The sequence below is a fragment of the Varanus komodoensis genome, unplaced genomic scaffold (genome assembly GCF_004798865.1).
Source record: "Varanus komodoensis strain SLA01 unplaced genomic scaffold, ASM479886v1 scaffold20_1, whole genome shotgun sequence".
NCBI lineage: Eukaryota > Metazoa > Chordata > Lepidosauria > Squamata > Varanidae > Varanus > Varanus komodoensis.
This window is the reverse complement of record NW_025335587.1, coordinates 5,487,269-5,504,323: the sequence shown is the minus strand read 5'-3', so window position 1 is coordinate 5,504,323 and position 17,055 is coordinate 5,487,269. Positions and strand designations below refer to the sequence as shown.

General features: G+C 40.5%; 1 protein-coding gene across 3 annotated transcripts in view; it reads left to right on the top strand.

The window, feature by feature from the left end:
- Positions 1-13,645, top strand: part of USP24 (ubiquitin specific peptidase 24) — a 103,893-nt gene extending 90,248 nt beyond the window's left edge. For all 3 annotated transcript variants that reach the window (XM_044430472.1, XM_044430471.1, XM_044430470.1), the window contains 7 exons: positions 1,884-1,949; positions 2,449-2,515; positions 3,876-3,954; positions 5,250-5,325; positions 5,778-5,864; positions 6,401-6,511; positions 11,288-13,645. In XM_044430472.1, the coding sequence (XP_044286407.1) occupies positions 1,884-1,949; positions 2,449-2,515; positions 3,876-3,954; positions 5,250-5,325; positions 5,778-5,864; positions 6,401-6,511; positions 11,288-11,350 (549 nt within the window). In that variant the 3' untranslated portion in view covers positions 11,351-13,645. The remainder of the gene's footprint in view (positions 1-1,883; positions 1,950-2,448; positions 2,516-3,875; positions 3,955-5,249; positions 5,326-5,777; positions 5,865-6,400; positions 6,512-11,287) is intronic.
- The last annotated feature ends 3,410 nt before the right edge of the window (positions 13,646-17,055 follow it).

Sequence of the window (17,055 nt, the reverse complement as noted above, 5' to 3'; positions counted from 1 at the left end):
TTATCATTGCTCTGAGTTTGTCAAAGTTAGCTTTCTTGGAGTCCAGGGTACGTGTTTGGTTGCAGTTAACCTATGTCTTCTTTATAATTGAGATTTCAAGTATCACATGGTCACTTTCCCCCAGAGTTCCCATGGCTGCTATTTTTTCCACCAGGCCATTCCAGTTAGTTAGTTAGTAAGTATTAAATCAAGGATAGCTGATCCTCTCATTCCTTCCTCTGCCTTCTGCTGGCAACACATGACAAGAATCCCTTGGAGGGGCCATGCTTGGCAGAAATTGTCTCCCAGCAAATATCAGAGAAATTGAAGTCCCCATGATGGCTATATTGTTCTTCTTGAAAATGCTGGCAAGTTGCTTTTCGACGATTGCATCCCTGTCCTCTTTTTGACTGGGTAGTCAGTAATAGACACCAATAACTATGTTTCTTTTTTTTTGCTCCCTTTAAATTAATTGAAAAACGTCTTTGTCAGGTGATGGTATGCCATGTTGCATAACTCCCTCCCCCATATGTTTTAGTTTAAAGCTCCCCTGATGAAGTTTTTCATGTAGTGGCCAAATACATGCTTTCCATTCTTTGTGAGGTGCAGCTCATCATTTGCCAATGGTCCATCTTCCATGAACCTTACCTTATAGTCCCAGAATCCAAATCTCTCTTTATGGCACCACCATCATAGACAGTCGTTCACTTGAAGGATTTTTCTTTCCCTAATAGTCCCTCTTCCACATACTAATAAGACTGGGGAGAAGATTAACTGGGCCCCCATGTTTTTGATTTTCCTTCTAAGAGCTTCAAAGTCTGATGTTATTTCATCAAATTAGTTCCCACATGGAAGAGAAGGAAGGGGTATTTGTCAGTGGGTTGAATGAGTTGCCTGAACTTGCTGGTTATATCTTTAATCCTGGCACTAGAGAGACAGCATACTTGATGATTTTCTGGGTCATGACAACATACATATCTTTCCATCTTGCGCAACAGGGAATCTCCCACAACTATCACTCTTCTTCTTTTGCTGTTGCAAACGTTAGTATCTTTTCCCTTTCTTGATTGTCCTTTTGTCTCTTACATAGTGTGTCATGTAATTCTTTAACAGTGGGCTCCTCACACATCTCTTCCTCAGGTAACTTAAAGCAGTTCAAGAGTTCCTCTGCTTCCACTGGTGCAGAGTGTCTTCTAGGTCTTCTGCATCTGTTCTAGGGAGTTACTTCATTTTCCCTTCCCTCAGTGTTCTCTTCTTCTGCCTCAGCTTGTTGATGATCTTGCTTCTGGACTACACTTAGCTGTTGCAGCTCCTCCGCTCTGTCTAGGAACTCTTTGTTTTCTTTTATTATCTTAAGGGTGGACACTCGCTGCTCCAGTGCTCTCACCTTTTCTACTAACAGGACTATGCTTGCAGCTGTTGCATGTGTAGGACATGTTACTCTCAGGTAAGGAAGCAAACTATGCACAGTTGTTGCAGGCCATTGTGGAGTCTCCTTGGTCCATTGTTCATGCAACCTTAGTGATTCTCTCTTGGGGGGCTTTTGTGACAACTGGTGTTTTCTTCTGTCTTCACTAAAGGTTAGCAACACAGTCTGACTAGTAAATGGAAGTATATTACAAGGAAGAAAACGAGTGTGTGTGTAGGCAGGGGGAAATTAAGGTGAAATAGAGCGAAAAGAAAGAAGGAAAAATTGTTAGGGACCTCCTCTGCCAAGCTCCTGTTTGCTCTCCCTGTTTGTGTGCTCTGGTCACTCACTCCCTGGGAACTTGACTGCTTATATCCCAGAGGCCATAGACCAGCTGGGGCAGCTTGCTTTTATCTGCTCTGCTATGGTAGGAGTCAGGAGCCAGAATCATGTATATGCTCTTCCACCTGCCTGAAACTCTGTCTTTGACTTCCAGAATCAGCTGGGCACTGCTCCACCACATGAGCTAAAGAACACCTTTCAGCTGCTTCATGAGATCTTGGTAAGGGAAAAGACATGATGTTAAATATCCTTTCACTTTTTGGTTACTGTTCAACACACACACACAAGTTACAGTGAAGTATACATGAAAATGTTAAAAACTAAAAATACAGTTCTGGGTATTGTAATCTAGCCAGAGTTGACCCTTTTAGATGCCATTACTTAACCTCCATTATCCTTAATGTAATTGATTTGAATGTGTTTAACTCGAATGTGTTTAATTTGAATAATGCTTTATTCTACCTGCTCTTTTGGTAAATAACAAAAGTTGGCTTGGACATAAGAAAGTTGATGAAGATGCTATACAGAGCATTTGGGTAGAATGCTTGCACTGATTTGCACAAAAAACTGGTATGACTCCAGAAACAATCTTGTAGTGATTTCTAATCTTATTTGCACCCCTTTGGTACAGTTAAATAGTGATATCATCTGAAGAGCTGGACATTATCATGTTAATTTAAACACTGTCAGTTACAATCAAAATGTTCTGCTCTTCACAGATTATTGAAGATCCTTTACAGATAGAGCGAATCAAGTTTGCATTTGACATTGAAAATGGATTGATAGGTAAGTAGACCTGAAGTTAGCAACAAGAATCTGAAAGACCAGGCAATCTGTTCCATGCCTGCAAGGAAGATTTGGTCTTTTCACTTGACTGGCAAGTAATTTTGAAATAGATACATTTCTGAAGCACCCAAGTGGCCAAAAAAAAAGAGTGGAGGGGAGAGAGAAGTTTTAATATCTTTGTTGTTGGATATATTCAAACAAGAATTTAGAAACAGAACATTTGATTAATGAACTTTAGAGAAGCTATTTTTTCATTGTGAAGAAAACACATTGAAGATTCACATGGAATTTGAAATGCTTTTAACCATCTGGCTGCTGAATCCTTTAGGTGGTAACAGAATTGAATTTTGTAAGTCATCCTGAGACAATTGGTTTGTATAGGATGGGATAAAAATATTCTAAATAATTAAATAAAATATTGCAGATCGAGATGTACTAAAACAAGGAAATCCAGCACATTTGAGCTTGCTGGATTTTCCATCTACTTCTGCTCTGATCAATCAGAAGTGGGCTAAATCTAGGGGTTTTTTGCCAACTTCCAACTGGATGATGGACCACAGTTTGCATATCTTTGAAACCTCCAATAGAATGTAGACAAGGAAAATGTTTGCATGGATTGTGCAAGCCATGTGTTTTCCAGATGCTGTTCTTGCATAAATAAGCATCTGAAAAATGTAGCTCAGCAAGATTTGCACAAATCTCACTAATCAATATGTCTCCCAGGTGTTGTGCTGTGCAAAAATGGCTGTTTTTGGACAAAACAGTACCTAGAAAAGTGCATGATTCAGTGATATTTACACAAATTGTGCAAGGCCCATTTTCCAGCACTGGTTTCTGTAAAAACCATTAGCTGTTTAAGACACACGCACACACGCAAATACCATGATCCATTTTGGAGATGGAAATCTGCAAGCTTGTTTGACTTATGCTGCTGAGAGACAGTGCCAGCACGTGGGTGACAAACTGGAATAGAGGCAGGCAGAACTAAGGAAATCTGACAGATTACCACCACCCAGATGGATTCCTCACACATTCCTAACAGCAGGATCAGTAAAAGTTGGGAAATATTCGTAGCCAATTTAAAATTTTTGAAACCAATGTGGTCAGTCACATGATTTATTATTTTAAATCTAATAAAAGGAGTCCCAGCTTCTTTTGTGGTTATGATAAATCATAGCTAAACTCAGACAACATGCCAAAGGCTAGTCTAAGAAGCTTTGTAACATTTTGTAACATAAAGTCTAAATTAATCAACTGTTGTTGCTGCTGTTATTATGATAGAATCCCATAGCCATGCACAAGTCAAGGCCCACCATTAAAGTCAATAATACCACTTCATATCTTTTTCTTCTTTCAATAGCGCTGTTGCATCGTAACAACCATGAAGACAGCAGTCGCTGCTATCAGTGTGTCAAATTCTTAGTCACTCTAGCTCAGAAGTAAGTTTAATAGTCAAAGAAAGTGAATGTTAATGAGCTCTGTTCTTATTAAGTTACTTTCTGTTCAATGAACTGCTTCAAGGACCAAGTATTGTCAATTCATCTATTTCATCCTCATTTTTTAAAATCCAACCTGAAATAGAACATAGGGATCCATTTATAAGGCATGGCAATGGGCCTACCAAAATTTATTTACACATTTAAATTTATTACAGGTGTCAGGACCATGTAAAAGCAAAAATGTATGACCAAGAAGCTATATGAAATAAAAACATAGGCTAAATACAAAATAGGTAACACATTGAAGCCAAAACTGGAACACACTAGCAAATGTACTGAAATTATAATGTCTGGGCAAATAACATTTTGACCATATGCTCATTGGGTTGTGTCATCAGTGCTAGTCCTATTAGAAGGATATTCCACTACTAAGACTCACTGCAATGAAAACTATGGGGTCACACAATGAACAAACTTGAATGTCTTGAGGCAGCAAAAGGTGAGCATAGTGGAAAATTCTCATTCAAATACTTGGGTTCCAAGCAGTTCAGCAATTCCAAGATAAGCAAGCACCTTGAACTAAGTTTGGAAACAAATAAACAGCCAATGTAATTCCTTTAGATCTGGTGTGATATGATTCTGTCTGGCTGTACCAGTTAACATTCTGGCAGTTGCATTTAGCACTTCTGAAGCTTCTGTGTCACCTTAAAAGCTCATTTGGAGGGTTCAGAAGTATAATGTGGTATGCTCATTTGAATGATAATAGTAGCCAGCTCAAAGAGAATACTACAAAGGGGCAGCAAATACAAAAGGCTGGTATTTTTAAAATGGCATTTTATACATATTTCTTAATTAGTTGAATCATCCTGGCACTGCTGATTGTTGCAGAAAGTAGGCTTGTAGCTGTTTGCCTGACAATAGGCTGTGACAATAATTGCTTCAGTACAAGCAAGGATGTATGTTCTTGTAAAATCAAAAAATCTATTCTCAGATTGGTGTGAGGAGACATCCTGCAATGGGTTAATTCTCCCTGCTGCTCAGGAACACATATTTTTCCTGCAGGCTTGGTGCTGCTAGACCTTGAGCTCTGCCACTCAGCTCTTACTTTCAGGATCTGTGACATATAGTCTTAGTTCATTTCCAAACATTTCATCCTGCCTGGTCTGTGTTGGTAGTACACAAGCAAACTAAGACATTATTTAGATAGCCACATGGTTTTTAAAGTGTGAAAAGGGAGTGTGTTCCTTTAACATGTTTAGAAATAAAGTTGTGATAATTCACTCTGAATTTCAAAGGTGCTCTGCTGCTAAAGATTATTTCAAGGAGAATTCACATCATTGGAGTTGGGCTGTACAGTGGCTTCAAATGAAGGTAAGTTTATTCACATGACTACAGTGCAGACTAATGTAAATCAGCTCACCCATGCATTAAAATACTTATTCATACAGGGCTATAATTGAGCACAGTCTTTTAAAAAAGGACTAGCCTTGACACAGCCACTTGCTCAAACTGTAAGACAGAGAAATAAGGAAGGGACTGGAGTCTGGTTTAGGCAGCAATTCACTACTTTAGGAGCATCACTCCTCCCCAAGATTATCCCCTTCCCAAGCAGCCCCTCACACTATCCCACATCATTCAGCAGGTACCCTAATCCTCTAGAGTGGCTTTAGTGTGAGGCCAGAGGTGGCTGCAAGAGGGATAAAATAGCAGAAAATGTTCCTTCCTTAAACTTTATTTACTTTTGGAATCCAAGTGAATAGCCCCAACACTTAAGTTATGCTATTACACGATCTGTGTTAATGGATGCTTTCACCTTTCTCTAGATGTCTGAACACTATTGGGCTCCACAAAGTAATGTATCCAATGAAACCTCAACTGCCAAAACCTTCCAGCGCACGATTTCTGCACAGGTTAGTCTAAATTTAACGCTTTCGCATGGGAACTCTACCAAACTTCTGATACAATGGGTGACAGTTACTCTATTTTACCCACAGATATAATGAAAATTATATTACTATTTGACATCTGTGCTCATATGCACGGAACTTTGCCCACCAGTTAGTGTATATTATTGACAAACACTTGTCCATTTTTCTCCCAGTAGCACTGCAAATTTGGTGCAAAAATAATTCAAGCAATGCTCAGGTCTGCCTTAGATTCATTAACTTAGCTAATTTCAAATCACTTCAAGCAGCCCATTGCTTGTAGGGGAAAGACTGAAAAGCATCATAGCACTCCTACAGTGCAAATGTTTAGGCTCCAATATGGGAGCACCACCATGCAAAATATTTTTACCAGTTCTTCCATGGAGGGGAGGAGTATGTAACATTTGAACCAGTCCCATGTAAACTTGTTTACAGCAGTTGAAGGGGCACAGTGTTTCCTGGTAAGCTCCAAGTTTATTAAAGATATGATCATGTCTCTCAAGACCTGTACTGTTCTTTAGGACACATTGGCATATGCCACAGCATTGCTAAACGAGAAAGATCAGTCAGGAAGCAGTAACGGATCTGAGAGCAGTCCAGCTAATGAGAATGGTGGCAGACATCTACAACAGGTAACTAAAAGAACCATGTTGGATTCATTAGCTATATGTCTGACCTAAGTGGCTTCCATATAAGTAAAGCAAAAGGAGAATGTATTAACTGTATTAGTTTCTGAATGAGTGAAGTGCTGAAATGCTGCAAAAAAGTACCTCCAGGACTGAATGAGCAATGCTGCACACAAATGGTTTAAATTCTGTTTGCTGTTTTACGTTACATGAGAAAGCCTATGCTGAAAATTTAAGGTTCCCAATGCCCAAGAGAGGCAAGAAACCTTTGACAGCATAATCAAAAATGATCAGCATATCTGAAGAACAATATCAACATTCCGGTTGCTATACATGACTAAAAGTTGGAATTAAACTCTGAATCCAAAATCTGATCAGGTGAAGAGACACATCCCAAAAAATAAAAAGAGAGAGGGGGACCAGGGGTGGGAGGGGGACAGGTGTTAATTTGTACTTATTACAAACAGTACCCTGTTGGATTTTACAAGTGGCTGCCAAGAAACCTGTGCTCCAGGCTGTGATCTGCATGTTAGTTCCCATAGTTCTGTGTCCTAATAACCAGTAAATTTTCTGATCAGGAAAAGGATAAACTTTCCATGTGTTTCCTGGTAAAGCGGAGAGTAAACCAAAACATGCTCTGTTGTTTCCACTTCTCCTGAACCACACAGACAAACCCTTTCTAGCATAGGTATCCTTCTATAGTGGCCTCAGAACTCCAAAAAGTTCTACAGCCTCCAAGATGATGTTGGGAGACCAAAATTGTGTCCATAAACTTTCTCATACTTCACTAAATTTCCTTCTCCACTTTAGTCATTTCTCTTTTTTTAAAGTGCTGTTCTTTTTATCTTTTTTTTTCTGGGTCTTCTTTTTGTTAGATGGTACAAGATGGTACTAGCTAGCCAGGAAACTAGCTAGCCTTGGGGGAGAAAAAAAAAGGCATGAAGAACCAAGCCACTGGTGGCCCCTGGCTCTGATTCTGAAGTGTTTGCCTCAGGGCTTGTAGTATTCAGACATGGGTGACAGCCGTGCCCTAACTTTCTCATAGCAGCCACTGATTATCCCATAGTTCAGCAAGCACAGAAGGATCAAAGTGGAGCCCTGAAGGAACTGAATGACATATTACACCTCAGTAGGCCCTGCCATGGATGAGGTAAAATCAGGCATCATTTGGATGAGGACACATGAGAACCAAAAGGCAGCTTGTGCCTCCTACGTTTTGTAAGAGTGGCCTTTTTAACTAATAACATGGCACATGATGTGCCTCAGCCACCCCAAGGCCTTCCTACTTCTCTTGCACATGGAATTCAACTCAGCAGTGCCAACACCACCCCACATCTGGCCATGTTCAAACCAGTACACCAGGACTGTTGGAATAGAACTGGCCTAGCTTCCTCATCAGCAAGAGGGACATTTGAAACAACACAGATAGAGAAATGGTCAGTTATGGGTGGTTTACCTACATGGAGCCTCATTCTGGGAAGTTTCTATGACTGAGGAATTTTTGGTAGAAACCCCTAATGCATACATCCTTAGCTGGTTCTCCCCACCCGCAATTCCCTCAGTTCCTCTCCAACTGTCATTGTGGTTGCTTCAAGGGGAACTTATTGCACGTCTTTGGACATTACTAGGCTGAGGACTTGTTTTCTGGTGTAGCAGGTACAGTGTTTCACTGGGACTTAGTTGGTTCAGGTTGTAGTCCCCTCTCACCTGTGAAGCTTACTGAGCCAATCCATGATTCTCAGCCTAGTCTACTTCACAAGATTGTTCTGAGTATAAAAGGGGGCAGAGGAGAATGTTGTAAGGAACCAAGTTCCTTGCAAGAAGAAAATAGGAATATAAAAAACACAACAAGGTTGTTTCTTTCTCTTCTTTTTCATTGTTCTTTTATTGCAATCTTCATATTGTGTTTTTCACCCAGAACATATGGTTTGAAAGCCCCCATTCTACAAGCATTCACTGCAGCAGCAAACACACTCCAGATGGACATTCACTTTGCCTCTTCTGAGAAAGGGACATATTGTTATTTTTTGGTCACATTGCTAGGCCTTTACTAAGAGTGATGGCAGGAACCATTTAGGCAGACTGTAAAACAGTACTTTGGGAACATGTTGACAGACAGCATGGAGACTTCATTAACTGCCTGGCTAATGAACATCACAACATCTTTATTCTGCTGAAATAACTAACATCATGCTGTCCCACAGAAAACCATCCACCAACTGAGTGTATGAAACAACCCCATTCATTTATTCATTAATGCAGGAGAAAACACAACAGTCAGAAAACAGCTGGAATCAGACAGTTGCTCCTCTTCCTACAAGTAGGACTAGATACGAAACTCAAGGCAAATGCACTTCACAGACGAGGCATAGCTCTTGCTATCACCTTTTCCAAACCCTGCTTAGTGCTCCTCTGGGAACTCAAACCATTCCTCAAAGCAGTGTCTTTTACATCCTCTTCAGTTAAGACATCATTTTCCTACATGGAGAATGTATGCCAACCTTTCTCTACTCACTTTTCCACATTTTGAGCCTCTCTAACTTTTAAATCTCTACATTTCCTTCTACTTAAGGTTCTATTTCTGGTGAGTATCACCTCCATAATGAGAGCTGCAGGTTATCAGCCCTCTCCATGAGGGGGCCACCTTTACACATTTGTGAAGGACTGTGTGACACTCCAGTTGGATCCATCATTCCCAAATTAAATAGTTTTTCACCAAACCCAGAGTTGTTTGTTCTGTCCTAATCCTCCTCACCCCTCTGAGCAGGTCTGGCACACACTGGATGTTACAAGGGCCATCGAGACCTACCTTAAACGGATTAAGGAACAGAGACATTTCAATTCCTTTTTTGTTTCCTTAAGACAGAAAGCTTTCCATGCTGCCCTTACTAGGTGGGTCAAGGCAGGTAGTTTTGCAACTGTGTGGTTTAAAAATCTCCCTAGCCCTGCACACATTACACCACACTCCACCAGAGCCACAGCTGCATCTGCAGGTTTTTCCTGCTAATGTCCCTTTAGAAGAGATCTGCAGGATGGCCACGTGGTCCTCATAGCACATGTTTGTAAGGCATTCTAGGATAGATAAAATATGCCTATGCGAAACCAGGTACTCTACATCAGGTTACAGTAGGTATTACCTTAACTACAAAGCAAGCCTACCTTAGGTCTCACACTATGGGAGCACTGGCTTCTGTACATTCCACAATGGGCATCCTCTTTAAACTGCAGGAAAATGGAAAGTTGGGTACTTATCATGAAGGTCCACTCCAATTTGGAGACATCCATATGCACCCTCTGCAGGAAGACCCCCCCCCCACTGATTTATTATGGAGTATGCCAATAGCCATGGAGAGATTCCCCACACACATTTTGGGGTGCGGGGGGGGGGGACCCTTCTCTTTTGGCTTACCACATTAATGGCTTCTCAATAACTACTTGGTCCAAATGTTCAGCTAGTAAGATCTGGCTGAAAGGAGCCATGGAGGCCAGGACCAAGGCAAAAAAAAGTCACATGTTCCATTCCTTCCTGTCCTGGACACTGGGAGAAGTTAGTCTATGATGGATGTCTCCTACCCACTGAATCTGAATGGAACTTCACAATAAGTTCCCAAGTTTCCATTTCTGCTTTCATGTTCATCAGCTGTATAATGACATAGTGACTATTTTCCATAGTGTCTGTATTTCTCATTTTAAAACTTACAAATCAGAGCCTTGCTGATAAGAGTTTCATATAGAGAGCCATTCCTGTGAATGGTTCTATTTATTTTTAACCCCTCTAGTGCAAATTAATTGATTTTTAATTGCTTCTAACAGATAAAATGAAAAATCTGATATGTCAAGTACAGACCTTGCCATGACTTGCTGCCTATCTTTCCATATGGAGCCATACAGGAGTACTCCAAATGTAATAACCATTGCAGTGCACTCTATTTTAAAGGCCTTGTTTACTAGCTAGATAAGCTGTCAGGCCAGGCCTAACATAGTCTAGGAATAAAATAATATTGAAATGTGTAAATAACAACATGCAATTCAGTTTCTTGATATAGTCATCTATATATTTGATGCTAAGTCAGCTTATGCTACATCTGTTTCTAAACAGCCTTTGATATATTGAAGGACTTCCACATAGTTTCTTAGATAAATCGCAACCACATGTTGGGGATTACATGAGCAGAGCCATCTGGAGCCGGGGTCAGACTAGATGGCCGGGGGACCCCTTCTGACGCTCTTTTTTATATGTTTCTCTGATAAGACTCACACCTGAAATTTTAAAATACTCTGACAAGAGAACGTTCTACCAGTGGCATCCTGAAAGCTTTTACGTCAGGCCAAATGCCCGTGTAGTCCAGCATTTTGCTCCCATAGTTGTCAGCTTGGTGCCTTTGGGAACCCCCAAGCAGGACATGAGGGCAGTAGCATTCTCCCATTCTCTAACAACCAGTGTGGAGGGGCATCCTGCTTCTGGTAATGGAGTCAATTTCAAACCATTAGGATTAGCAGCCACTGATAGCCTTATTCTCCATGAATTTCACTCATCTTTTAAAACTGTTCAAGCATATGGCCATCAGTACCTATTTGGCAGCAGACATGTACAAAAAGGTGTTTATGCTTTCCTCGTCCAATTTGTACCATAAAGTTAATTTTTCTTTTGTGAACTGGGCTCTTAAAACTTGTGGGCAAAATAATTGCTGAAAAATGTCTACATATTCACCAAGCAGTAGTTCACCATGTATTTGCCTAAGGAATAGCATATCCTTTCCTAACGTTTTGTGTTTTTGAAAGGGCTCAGTGTCTCCCATGATGATTGGTGAACCTAAAAGTGACCTTGATGATGTGGACCCTTAGTGGCTAGCTGTAAGTTGAAAAGCAGGACTTCAACTGAAGCACTGAATACCTGGCGCCTTTCTGATATTGCTAGAATCCCATTGCTTTCACCTTTAGAGGAATCTGAAGTGAAGGCATTCTATGAATCAGTGGCCATGCTACTTCCTAGAGTTTAAAGTATTCTTCAACTGAGAAGTTTAAGCATCAAGCTTGTGAGGAGCTCCCAACATCCTTGGAGGTTCTTGTGGGATGCTGGTGAAGACATGAGTAAAAACAAAACACCCATCAGATTTTACCAATGTAAGGAAAAGTATCAAGTTGTTGAATTTTTTATTATGTGAATCTTTAATGAGTGAATGTAAAACTATTGCTTTTCTGTGATGCTGCAAAAAAAAAATTGGTTTTTATACAAAAGAAAAAAATCAGACTGCCTTTAGGTATGGAGGGCAAATTTTTAATCTTTCTGAAAATATTGGATAGGAATATTCAAAATTATGTAAAAAGCTGTGATGACTTATACTTGGCATTGTAAAATATTAGTTAAGAATCAGTTTACACAAGGACCTTTGTATTTAATATGTCTCCTAGGTAATTTGTACAGCACTTTACAGAAAGGGTTTGTTTAGAAAGCCCTTTGTGTAAGGATGGTTATTCCTTATGGAATGGTTTTGGTACAAGGAAGTCTGAAATTGGTAATTTTTTTCTCAGTGTCAGTAAGTGAATGGGTAAGAGCAATAAAGAGCTTTGTTTATTCCAAGAATACACTTATGTATTGTGGCATCAATGGATCTTTTTTAAAAATGTTGATGAGTAAGTTTAACAAAAAAAAGCACTTTAAGACAGAATTTTATTGCTGTTTGCCTCCTTAAAACATCCTTTGAACACTTGGAGACATATTGAATAAATTGTAGTCTTAATGATGTGATCTGCAATCATTTGCTTATGCTTTGAATTTGAAAGAATTGGAACCGGCTGTATATGATTCTTTGAGTGATGTGAATTTTTAAAAAAATTTTAACACAGGCAAAGGATTGTAGGCTTTGTTTTGCTTGGCCAGGCAGCATTTAAAATGCAACAGGTTTATTTGCTCCATAATAACTGGAAACCAACTGAGTTTAACATGGGTATGAGTTCATTTTCCCATGTGAAATGCAGTTAAGTGATTTTTTAGCAGCTCTGGATATTTGTGTCTATTGTGCCAATTTTGAGTTTCCTCTTAACTTTTCACATTTTTCTTCACTGCTTTTGCCTTTGTTCTAGGATTTTGCCTTAATTTAAACAAACTTCACCATGCACATGAATTGGGGGAAATCATAATGAGTGCCTGGGTTATCTCCATTGTGGGAAGATTTGCCAAGTTAAAGGCACAAATAGCCCAAAAGTGCCTCTGTTTTTCTTTTCACTCTTATGTATGGTTGCAAAAACTGATCTGGCATATAGCTTATTCATTGCTGTGCACTACTCATGAAATAACAGGTCATTTCACTCCCAAAGGAAACAGCTTTTAAAGTTCCACTTGTAATTCTCTACCACAGGCATGAATCAATGGTATAAATTATACTGTATATGCAAAATGACATTTTCACTGAATGACAGTTTTCATTTAAATGTGGCAAAATTCAGATACTTCATAATATATCCAAAGCCTCCAAAATTTAAAATGTGTTTTAAAAGTTTGAATAAATTTTGATGCACTACCCCATCTTTATTGCAACACCTTTTCTTCACTCTAACTTAAATCAAAGCAAATATACAGATGTTAGATTAAAAATACCACTCTTCTTAATCCAAGGAAATTGGAAAGTTCCATCATTCCTATGGAAATGGTGGTCCTTTATCACAGGCTGAAACAGAAGTTGCTTGGAAAATCCCAAGATGGTCAGTTTTGCGAACATACATTCTAAAACCATTGCAGGTTGTTTCCTGTTCCCCTTCATGCAAGGTTGATGGTCATGGTATTCAAGTACACTACTTGATGAATTGTTTGGTTTCCAGCTGCTATCACTTGAATCTGCTGAAGAATATTTTTTTTAAAGAAATCTAATGCAACAAATCTAGTTTGCTGTGTAAATTGTGACATGTTTCTATGTTGTGATCCCTTTTACTGCCAGTCTTTTTGGATGAACAATGGATTTTATACATAATACTGGAATGTTCTGTGGGATTGGGCAATCAGTTTGACTGTATGCTCTCATTGTATATGGTCTGGTCCAGCTAACTCCCCAGGTGTTTAGAACTTTCTTTGGAAAAGAAAAGGCAGTTTTCATGGAAAAGAATCCTGGTCAACAGAATAAAGTTTATTCCTCTCACAAAAAAGCCTGCTCGTTATTTTGTGAAAGAGGCAACTTGCCATCTCACCAAAAGTAGGCATAGAGGGATTCCATCTCCACTGGCAAGAAGCATACTTTCCGTCCTCCTGCAGGAAAGGCACTTGAACATAGATGGTTAGCATCTCCAGCAAGTGGGCTTAGAAATCTGGGCATGCCTTCACTGCTTCCTTCCTGCATGTCCCTCTGCACCTCTTGATGGGTTGTGCGTGTGTGCCATATGCCTACACCTGTCATGGAGTGTTTCATTCTGGTACACCTAAATGGAAGAATCGCTAGAGAAAAGCTCGATGATTGGTAATTAGTCTTATTGCATTCTTTCCTGAAATCTAGTTGCAGATAAATACTTTGCTTAAAATGAATTCAAAGAGAATATGTATCCATCCAAGTAAGATAATATGAAAATTTATGTCCAAAAAGATGACCATATAAAATGTTATATAAAACAGAATAGTTTCCAGACAAAAAATGTAAAATTCTACAGCATAAAACTTTTTTCCTACATCAAGCAGCTATGAATTACAGTAGCTAGGTAGGTCTCTGTCTTGGCCCCTCAAACAACAAAGGATTACATGTCGTCTACATTGTCCATTATTTAGTTTTCTTCCTGGCCTTTCTTGAAGTAAAAAAGCCATTTAGGACTGTAACCTATGTACACTTTTCTAGAAGTAAGCTCTAACACAATAAATAGGGCTTTCTTCTAAGCAAGCATGCCTAGTTGCCCTCTTATATTATTTTTAACATAGACTAAGAGATTAAGAATTTATTATACAAACATTTAAACAGTTACCAAATCGGCAAAAAAGGACTACTAACCTGCCTTTGAAAGGAAATTTAAATGATTTAAATACAACCACCTAGTATTTTATCCGTAGACAAACTGGCCTAGATTATTGACCGTATGTTTGACTTTACAGTGCCCCAAGTGTGAATAAAGGACAAAAGTATTTGGTCGTCTAATTATGAGTACCATAGCTTTTAAAAGCCCTTAAAGAAACCCTCCATATTTCCTTGGTGGGGTTCTTGAAGTCTTGCAGTAACAGCTTTTTAATATGACTGTTCCCTGTACCTCAACAGTGGAAATTACTTGTATGGGTGATGAATTTGCAGCACTTTGCCCATTCATGGAGACAGAGGCTACCTTCATTCATGGAGACTTTTACACACACTAGATCATGGGTCCTCAAACTACAGCCCACAGGCTGGATACAGCCCGCCATGCTGATTTATCCAGCCTGCCTCAGAGCAAGTCCAAAAGCTCTGAGCCAGCACAGGTATACTCAGTGGGGAGATGGGTGCAGTTGCGCTCATGCAGGGAAGACAGGCATAACTGCAGCTGTGCTGGGGGGAGGGGTGGCCGCAATCATGCTGGGGGGGGGGGGAAGATGGCTGCAATCACACCCGCCTTCCCTGCACGAGCACACCCATGATTGCGCCCACCTTCCCTGCACGAGCGCAATCATGTCCATGCCCCCCCCCCCGTGCCCAGCAAGATTGCAGACATTGTAGCTATGTCCTTTGAATATGGACATGCTGTTCCCCACCTCATCTTGGGTTTCTGTAGCCCAAGCGAGTGGAGCAAACAGGTTTTAATTTTTTAATTATTTTTTTAAATTTAATAAATTTTAATGTATTTTAATTTAATTTTAATGGATTTTAATAAATTTTAATGTAGTCTAATTTTAATGGATTTTGATGTGTAGTGTGCATAGGAATTCGTTATTTTTTTCAAACTATAGTTCAGCCCCCCAACAGTCTAAGGGACAGTGAACTGGCCCCATTTAAAACATTTGAGGACCCCTGCACTAGATGGATAACTTAAAATTTAGTCATCATTAAGTCTAAAATGATGTGAACCAGCCAGAGAGCTTCAGCTATGGGCAGTATAGAAATGTAGTAATAATAGGTTCCTTGGCAATGTAACCTACTGGGGAAAAGTACTGTATTTTTTGCTCTATAAGACGCACCTGACCATAAGACGCACCTAGTTTTTAGAGGAGGAAAACAAGAAAAAAATATTCTGAATCAAATGGTTTACTAAACTATTTAATAAACTATAACAGAATACAGTAATACCGTATTTCAACCTTGTAAAGTGAACAGCAGTCAACAGTGACATTAAGAACCATCATCACTGTCATTAACAAGAGAGAGACTTTAAAGTTCGAGTACTCTTCTAGCTTTTGTTGAACCCACAGAACTCATCATCACTAGAGTCAGAATTTATGAAGCTCTGTTGCTCACTCACTGACATCACTTTCTTAGTAGTGGAATTACTGAAGGAATCCACAATCTACACCAGTTATACAAGAGCTGCTGCAGACAAGTCAATAACAAATCTAAAAAAGCCAGTAATGTCCATGCTGCCCTACTAGTAAACAATAGAAAAAAACTTCTGACAAAAAATGAGATATTGTACGGTAAATCAAACACACAGCGGACTAAGTAGCCTTTGAAGAATAAACTTCATACACGAAGGTAATGCTGTTCAAATATCCACTGATCCTAAAAAAAAAAAAAGTGTCTGATCAACTAACAGCTAACTGATCCATGGAAAGCTTCCTGATAATCACAGGCCCATTCCCCATGGGCTTCATTAAAAGGTGGGTTGCCATTTGAAAACACACACTGACCTGTGATTAACAGCTCTCACCTGCGCCAGAAGAGGGGGGCAGAGCAGGGCGCGCCAAGCACGTGCCAGCCAGGTGGTGCCACGTGGGGCCAGCAACATGCCAGCGGTGGTCTTCCAGGCGGCGCGGCGGCAGGTCTTCCCGGGCGGTGGGGGTGAGCAGTCCGTCTCTCCGTGCGGCCGGTGGGTTAAAGCCCGCAGCTGCTGCTGCTCCACACCTCTCCCCGAGTGACACAGCTCTCACCTGCGCTGGGGGAGGGGGTGGAGCAGGGCGCGCCGATCGTGTGCCGGCCAGGTGGTGCCACGTGGTGCAGGCAGTCGGCAGCGTGCCGGCGATGGTCTTCCGGGCGGCGCAGCAGCAGGTCTTCCCGGGCGGTGGGGGTGAGCAGTCAGTCTTTCTGTGCGGCCGGCGGGTTAAAGGCCACAGCTGCTCCTCCGCACGCCTTTCCCTGAGCAGCACAGATCTCACCTGTGCCGGAGGGGGCGGAGCAAAGCAGGGCGCGCTGAGCGCGTGCCGCCCAGGTTGTGCCATGTGGGGCAGGCGGCCGGCAGCATCCCGGGCGTCAGGCACACACACATTCGCTCTATAAGATGCACAGACATTTCCCCTTTTGAGGGGGGGGGGGAAGTGTGTCTTATAGAGCGAAAAATACAGTAGGTTAAATTAAATGTGGCAATTAAATGTGGACTCTGCAAGCAAAAGTGGAAAAATTTTCTCCAGAGCAAAGCTTAAGGAATAAGGAGCAAAGCTTTTATAAGGGGATATGACA